The 8,482-nt window shown below is 33.8% G+C and overlaps 1 protein-coding gene across 1 annotated transcript in view; it reads right to left on the bottom strand.

Moving 5' to 3' along the window:
• The window catches only part of gpr34l (G protein-coupled receptor 34 like), a 2,503-nt gene extending 1,616 nt beyond the window's left edge, over nucleotides 1–887 (bottom strand). The window contains exons 1-2 of the mRNA XM_073812564.1: nucleotides 766–887; nucleotides 2–662 (exon numbers count right to left, since the gene is read on the bottom strand). Coding sequence (XP_073668665.1) covers nucleotides 2–631 — 630 coding nt within the window. The 5' untranslated portion in view covers nucleotides 632–662; nucleotides 766–887. The remainder of the gene's footprint in view (nucleotide 1; nucleotides 663–765) is intronic.
• Between the last annotated feature and the right edge of the window lie 7,595 nt (nucleotides 888–8,482).

The raw sequence follows: 8,482 nt of genomic DNA, 5'->3' as shown, positions 1-8,482 counted from the left end.
TGATCTTACCATAAAAGCAAAGAAAGGCCACGTAAAAAATAAGGAAAAGCACCACGGTAGTAAGGTTTATAATGCCACCGAGAACCCCCTTGCTGTGGAAGTGAAAACAGATCTTGTTGCATGGATGTGACTGGTTGCTGCTCACGAAGAAAGGACTCGTTCCCGATATGAGGATCACCCAGATGGTATAGCTTACCATTTGGCTCCAGCTTGTCTTCTGGATACGAAACACCCAAACGGGCTTGATGATTTTTAAGTAGCGATCCAAGCTGATAAGGCTGAGGAACAGGATGCTGGAATACATGTTAATGTAGAAGAAGATGCCCACCACCTTGCACAAATAATAGGGACCTTCTTTATTGTGGTAGTAGATCCGCAGTGGCAAACACAGGACCAGGAGAGTGTCGGCCAATGCGAGGTGACGCATATACACGGCCATGGAAGAGTCGGCGTGCCGTCGGAGGAAAAATATGTAGAGGGTGACGGTGTTGCAGAGCAGTCCCATACAACAGATGATGATGTAGCCAATGGGTATGAAGGGATACAGTATGCCATCAAAAATCGGACACGTTTCATTGGTGGTTAAATTGCTTTCCTCGAACATCGTGAGATTCGAAACCTGGCCAGCCATGTTCACCTGTAAAGTCCAGAGACAGATGATCCTAAAAAGCAGAGGAGAAACTTCAAAGCATGTTCTGTATTACATCATAAATATTCACTGATTTAAACTGCAACTTGACAAACACTTCATCTCTGAAGACTTACCCAGGTGACTGGTTTGTGTGCTCTTGATCAGAACTGAAGATTTGAACGAATGCATTATCTTCTCAAAAACTCCAAAGCACCTTTGCAGGAAATTGTGTGACGCTGCATCCTGGTTGTTGACGATACTGCTAACCCCAGCAAAAATGCACACAAACCACAGCGCTATACAAGCCGGGCTGTTATTACATTGAAAATGCTAACCTCACGTCTCTCACCATTGCCTAGAAATTGCGGGGAGTTTTATTTGTATTGAATACAAATTTGTGCTTCTCGTAAGGAGGTATTCCATTGAGTGAGGTTGTCAATAAATGTGTGAATTTGAATGTCAAATGCATAGATGGCATAAAAGCCCACAAATGAAGACAATTAGACAGTGCATAAGTGTGGTAGATGAGTAAAAGTGGGAACAAATAGATTGTTTCATTTCCTAAAATCTTTAAATATACAGTACATACACTCTAAGAAAGGATAACACATTGTTTTGTGTTATCCTATTTAACACATTTTGTTGTTTTTAATACATTATATGTCATTTTGAGTTCAAATAAATAGAAGGGACAACACAAGATGTGTTAAAACAACACAAAGTGTGCTGTTCCAAAAATAACACAGAGATGTTAAGTTTAGGACAACACACTGGATGTGTTGTCCTTAACTAGACACAAGATGTGTTATTTTAACACATTTGTTTTAAAAGTGTATGGCCTACAGTCCAGAGACATACATTTTGTAAATTTGTGGGTTTATCTTAATTAAGTCAATGCAGAGACTGTTCACACTGAAATGAGTCTGCTTGTGTAATTAAAAATTTCTTTGTTAGAGTTTTGCAAATGAAAGAAGCAGATAAATATTAAAGAGTATTTTTGTAGTGTAAATGTTACTGCATAGCACTGTAAAAAAAACTTGTAAATAAAACAGTAAAAAGTCTGGCAGCAGTGTTTCCAGACAAATTCCGTCAAATTACGGAAAAAAAAAATTTTTTAAAATGATGTGTAATAAACTGTAAAAATACAGAGATGATTTTACAATCAAAATTAATTAAATTACAGAATATTACCATTAATAAACATCCCTTAAACCCTATAAAACAAATCATGCATGTAAAAAAACATAACAATAACATCTTTGAATTGTAAACCCTTGTATATGTACACTGTAAAAAAAGTCCGTAGAAATTTCAATGTTATTGCAGCTGGGTTGCCGGTAATTTACCGTAGATTTACATTTATGTTATTTACTGGCAAGAGTTTGTTTAAAGTTAAATAAATTTTAAATATTAACAAGTCTTTATCTTCACAGAATAAAACTATACAATAACAGCCTCATGCAAAGCATTCTGGGAACCAGAAATCATCATCAACCTTTTTCTGTTTTTTGCTAAAGATTTTGTTTCCCAGAATGTTTTGCTTGATGCTGTTTTTTTAGTTTTACTCTGTAAAGACAAAGACTTGTAAATGTTTAATGTTCATTTAACTTTGAACAAACTCTTGCCAGTAAATAACATAAATGTAAATCTACGGTAAATTACCGGCAACCCAGCTGCGATTTCTACGGAATTTTTTTACAGTGTACGGCTTTTATCAGTTAGTTTATGAAGCTGTTCTGTAGTTTTTACAGAAATTTACTTTAAAATTAATGCTTTTTCATGTACAATAACTAAGAAATAATATATAGACAGTTTCATCGGACGCACGTGATACACGTCTGGATCCGAACCTTACTTCCAGTTTCGTCTTTTTAATGGTCAGACTAGTTGCTAAACTGATCTCTTGAACAAATGCCTCGTCGAAAATAACAAATGTTTTGGTTTCCTAGGTAATCTATGTGTTGTTGTTTTGCTTGTTATATATACTTTGTTGTTATTTATTATTAGCGGAGTTTACCGGAAGTTACGTGCGGACCGCGACAGACGCTGTTTATGTTGTTACTGCTGAAACCGTCTATAAGAATAGAAGTAGTACATTACTTTAGGGATTTTATCAGTTAGCTTATGAAGCTGCTCTGCCTTTTTACAGAAATTAACTTTAAAAAAATCTTTACTTTGTTACCCCTGTTGTATTTTTTGTTTATTTATTATCCTAGAAATAGATCATATGACTTATGAAAAATTAAGTTTGTGTAAGTGTGTAGAGACTGAGCTCAGCACTGATTTTCACACAGTTATTTACATGATAAAACAACACATATCTGACCTACAGCCTAAGCACAGGCACTACACTTCTAAACAATATCCACAATTAAAAAATAGCAAACTCTTCTAAATCTCCAACATAAATAAATGTTTAACACTATTGAGTCTTTCTCTTTAATGAAAACCACATAAAATATCACTTAATTTAAAAAAATGCTCTCGTAATGCAAGTTCATCACAACCACCAAAAGCTTGCAATTATTTGCAGTGTGTGTTAAAATGAGGCTGTGTTATTGAAAACTCTGTATGGAAGTAATAAATAAAATTTGTGAGTTAGCAAAGTTCTTTGACTCATTTTATTTGTGGAACTAAAAATAATAAAATTGTTTAACAAACATAAAACCTTTAAGTTTAAAGAACTTTTTTACAGGTTTGAGTACAATTCACTCATTTTAAATGAGTTCATTGTACTGTTCGGGTTTACAGAGTGACTTGTCAGTAAAGCCAGTTCCTTAAACTATGAGCAGTGGCTCAGTGGTTCATGTTGGTTGTCCACAAACCGGCAAGTGTCGAGGCTGACACCGCCGTCTGTGTGTGTGAATGGGTGAATGTGAGGCAACGTGTAAAGTGCACAGGTCTGTTGAAAGTGCTATATAAATGCATTCCATTTATCTGTAAAAAATGAATTCTGTCTTTTTACATAAAATAATTGTAAAAAAACTAAATTTTAAATTTATGTAATCTTTCATTATAATTTTTATCTGTAATTTGAATGGCAAAACATTAAATTACAAAAATATCTGTAAAACAACAGACTTTCAGTGTATACCCAAAAAACTGAGAAATGCAGTAAAAAATACGACAATTGCCTGTAAAATTACTTTTTTGGGTTCAGTTCTCACAGAATGCATTGTCTGATCAAACGTATTCCCCAAATGCATTTTAAGTTGCTTTGGATAAAATCGTCTTTCAAATGCGCAAATGTATCCTAACAAGATTATCCAGACAGCTACACTGCGTCAAAGACTGATTCATACGTGTTTTCCCCATGTTTAACTCATCAGATAAAGATCTTAAATACATATCAAAATTAGGTTAAAAACTTTGGGTTTGTTTCTTTTGAATTCCTGATTAGGATCAACTTATGTCTGAACATTTGACATTGTACCCCCACAATTCCATATACGGTATAGCTTTGCATATTTTGTAAAACAGCACAGACAATAACATTTAACTTATGTGTATTTGGCAAAAAAAAACTGAAATAAAATCCTGCAAAATCACTGATTATGAAAATGAGATCTGTAAAAAAATTCTGTAGAAATTGCAGCTGGGTTGCCGGTAACTTACCGTAAATTTTAATTATGTTTTTTACTGGTAACATTTTGTGCAAAGTTAAATGAACATTAAACATTTACAAGTCTTTGTCTTGAGAGTAAAACTAAAAAACAGCATCAAGCAAAGCATTCTGGGAAACAAAATCTGAAGCAAAAAACAGAAAAAGGTTGATGATGATTTTTGGTTCCCAGAATGCTTTGCATGAGGCTGTTATTGTATAGTTTTATTCTGTAAAGATAAAGACTTGTTAATATTTAAAATTTATTTAACTTTAAACAACCTCTTGCCAGTAAATAACATACATTTAAATCTTCTGTAAATTACCAGCAACCCAGCTGCAATAACATTGTCATTTCTACTGAATTTTTTTACAGTGCAGTTTAATAATACATTTAAAATACTGAATTTCCTTTGGGCTTTCATATTAACAAGTCTATACTGTATACTGATCAGTAATGAAATTAGTTGCATACAGCTTATTTGCATCATAGACAAAAATATTTGTACATGCATACTATGTATGAATAGTTTGGTTATGACTGATAACAGTTCAGTTTCAGTATTTGAAGCATTTTTGTCTTTAAGAATAAATGCTACAGTTTTATTAGCAGTAATGTTATAAAATATAAACAACTTTAGATTTACAGAGAAACCTTTAAAGTTATGGCATCTATCAGTTCTCAAAACAAGTGCGCGGTATAAAGGGATATTTCAGACTATACTGTAGGTTAATTTATGACTATTAATAAGAGGTAATTTAAAGACAAAAAACAGCTATGTAATAAATATCACATCATGTTGCCAACATAGCACTGCTGTGGTAAACATACAGTATTAGATCATAAGCTTATACGAAAAAACTTGTGGTTAAACTGATGCCCTATCCCTGTGATATTCTCTGCAGCAAAAACATTTACAAGACAATGATGTTCACAAGACACAGTGATGTGCATGTTAGTACCTTAAAGGTACCAAATACGTATCTGTTACCTTTTTTCAAAGTGTAGGCCACTCAAACCTACATTATTTAAGCAGATAAACAAATAATGTATAATAAACTGAAAATGTCATCCAAAAAACTTATACCAATATACATTTCCCTGTGCATTTACTGCAAAGCTGCACAAGCTCTTAACAGCTATCAATTCCTGCACAGGACATGACAAACAGATGAAAACTTTTTGTTGCATATCCAAACCACATACTGAAGCCATACAAAGTCTTAAACTTTCAAACCGAGCTCAGTGCTTGAAAATGATGAACAGGTCAGCAAACCGCTTAAACCCACGCAGCAAAACTCCCCTAGTTTCACTTCTAACACAAACAAATCCTTTCAAGACATTGAAACAAAAGAACAAAAGCAATGTACATATATCCAACAATTCATTAATGTTTAAAATATGCTTTGTTAAAATTGTCTCTGTGACCCATGTTTTTGATTGCTTTATTTGAAGAAAGGTATAAATAAGAAAAATAAAACTGAATATTAATGTTGTTTTTCTTAAAATAACTTGTAAGATGATATTCCAATATGTAAACCAACTCAACAGTGATTACAGGTGTTTGCTTTAATTTAATTCATTTTTGGGTTATAGTTAGACGTCTATTTAATTTTCACTGATAGACCAAATTTTGTCTAGTTTTAGCCTAGACGGTTGGGCTGTGTTTGGACAATGTTAGATGTCTTTTAAACGCAAAATTGCTTGTTGCATAGTTTAATTTATACTATTTTTATGTTTTTGTACATTTTGGCTTAGTGTAGTCTTGTGGATAAAATGTGTGGTAAACTAGTGATACTCACCATTGTGAGAGGAGAACAGTTTCTGTTTTCACATAGACTGAACACATACTGTAGAGTTTGGTTAAAGTGAACCAGAAAGGCAACTAGCCGCAAGGCCCCAAAGAAAAAGCCACAAGAAGTTCACATGTGACAAATCGTGAAGACTGAAACCTTTAAGTGTGAATCACATGCAAATTCCCATGCGAACAAACTGGATCACAATTGTTCTTTGTGTTTTTCTGTAAATGGGTGATCTCTATTGGACTCAAAGTGGATCAGTTTCTATTTTGGTCCTTTTTTGCAAAGCTTTCATGCATAGCCCTTCAGACCCTCAACACCGCAATTTCTTAAGAACTGACAATGAAGCATTGTGAAATGCACTGTAAAAAATACTTTGCTGCCTTAAAAAAATTTCTTAAATCAACTCCAATTTTCAAGTCATGTCAACAAAGATGAGTTGTCACAACTTATAAAATATAGTTGAGAAAAGTCAACTTAATTTTATAAGTTATAACAACTCACCTGTAGTTATAACAACTCATCTCTAAGATAAATAACAGTAAGTTGATTCAACAAAAAATGTTAAGGCAGCAAAGTATTTTTTACAGTGTGGGTAAGTTTATTAAAGGTAGTCAATTCACGTTTCTATCTGTTGGTTGTGGCATAGGTTGAAGCATTTAACAAACAGAGAAAGGGAAAACAGAATAAAGGCAAAGCATCTGAAAATGGCATTAAGGTAAAAATATTTAGTGAGTTTTAATGAAATCCTCTTTCCAAATTTTAAAGGGTACCACGATTGTGAAGCCGAACTTCTTGATATGTTTTAATTGCAGTCTCCCTACTACTAAAATCTGTCATTAGAAAGAAAAAGTTTTTGTCAACGTGTAATACTTATTTTAACCGACAGAGGCCGCCATTACTGACTTATTATTGTCTCGATTGTGGCCGTTTCTCAATCCAAAGGCTGTAGCCTCCGGAGGTTGTATATGCAGGCTGCATACGTCATCAAGCCTGGTTTATTTAAGTAAACTGAGCATTACATTCGCAAGTCATAAACATATTACAACAATGTACGATTAACTAAGAATAATTATCAACTTTATAGTTGTTAATATTCTGAAATAAGACAGTCTTGATGACGTATGCAGCCTGCAAATGCAACTTCCGGAGGTTACAGCCTTAAGATTGAGAAACCGCCTGTGTACTGTATATCGGTCCCACTCAAATGTAAACTTTTATAGCTTTTAAAGGAATAGTTCACCCAAAAATGAAAATTCTGTCATTATTAACCCTCTCTCAGTTTTTTACACGTGCATTGTTACTACAGCATCTTGTTTTTACATAAGTAAACTTAGTAGCATTTTTGCACTTAAAGGGATAGTTTACTAGAAATGAAAGTTCTGTCATCATTTACTCACTCTCATGTTGTTACAAACCGGTATTAATTTCTTTGTTCTAATGAACACGAAGGAAGATATTTTGAGGAATTTTTGTAAACCATTTGTGAGCCCCATTCACTTCCATAGTAGGAAAAAGGAATACTATGGAAGTGAATGGGTCTCACAAACAGTTTGATTACGAACATTCTTAAAAAAAATCTTCTTTTGTATTCATCAAAACAAAAACATTATAAAGGTTTGTAACAACAGATGCTGTAGTAACATGCGCGTGTAAAAAAAAATGCAAAGATGCTATTTGGTGTATTTGCCAGATTTGTATTTTGAGTCTGACATGCTTCTGGGTCTTACTCAACTCAAATGAATCACGCTAATATACACTTGTATCATGCAAAACTAACTTTTTTGCTACTTTGTACATTTACTAAGTATCTAACATGTAAGCAACTTTTCCTCTCTACTCAACTACACGTTTAATTGAATATACGCAAAAATCCTGTATGATGGAGGACTTATGTGTTTGTCTTAAGGAGGGTCTCTGAGCATTTGGACTGTCATTATGCTGTCCCCCCAAAAAAGTATTGTGGTCGTTAAAAAATTGTTTAAGTCATTTTTCGTGACTGTGTAAGACTGTTTGAAACCAGTTTTCATATGAGGTACCTTCAGACACAAAACTCTGCCAAGTGGAGCTTGGATTTTGACTCCTTTTAAATACTGGCAATTGTTTTCTCTTCTGCAGGACGCAAGGGGGCGCACAAGCTCTTTAAGTCCCTAAAGTCCCTGTTTGTCCTTGCAAAATTAAAGTTTTTCATTCAAAACATTTTAAACGATTATATTTCATTCAATAAATTTTTGTACAGTCTCTCCCTTCCGCCCACGCCTTTTATGACGTCATTCTGCACTTCTGCGCATTCAAGGCACTTCAGTGATGAAATGTAATTTTCATAAGCTCGCTTTCGGGTTATATTTCTTTATTTAAAGAGCATACTATTTGTAAAGATATAAAACACAACTGAAAAGTCACCTTTAAGGAACAGTGAACGATTAACTGCTATTCAGCATCTTCCTTTC

The sequence above is a fragment of the Paramisgurnus dabryanus genome, chromosome 18 (genome assembly GCF_030506205.2).
Source record: "Paramisgurnus dabryanus chromosome 18, PD_genome_1.1, whole genome shotgun sequence".
In the NCBI taxonomy this organism is placed as follows: Eukaryota; Metazoa; Chordata; class Actinopteri; order Cypriniformes; family Cobitidae; genus Paramisgurnus; species Paramisgurnus dabryanus.
The sequence above is the reverse complement of the archived record's forward strand: the minus strand, read 5'-3'. Positions and strand labels throughout refer to the sequence as shown.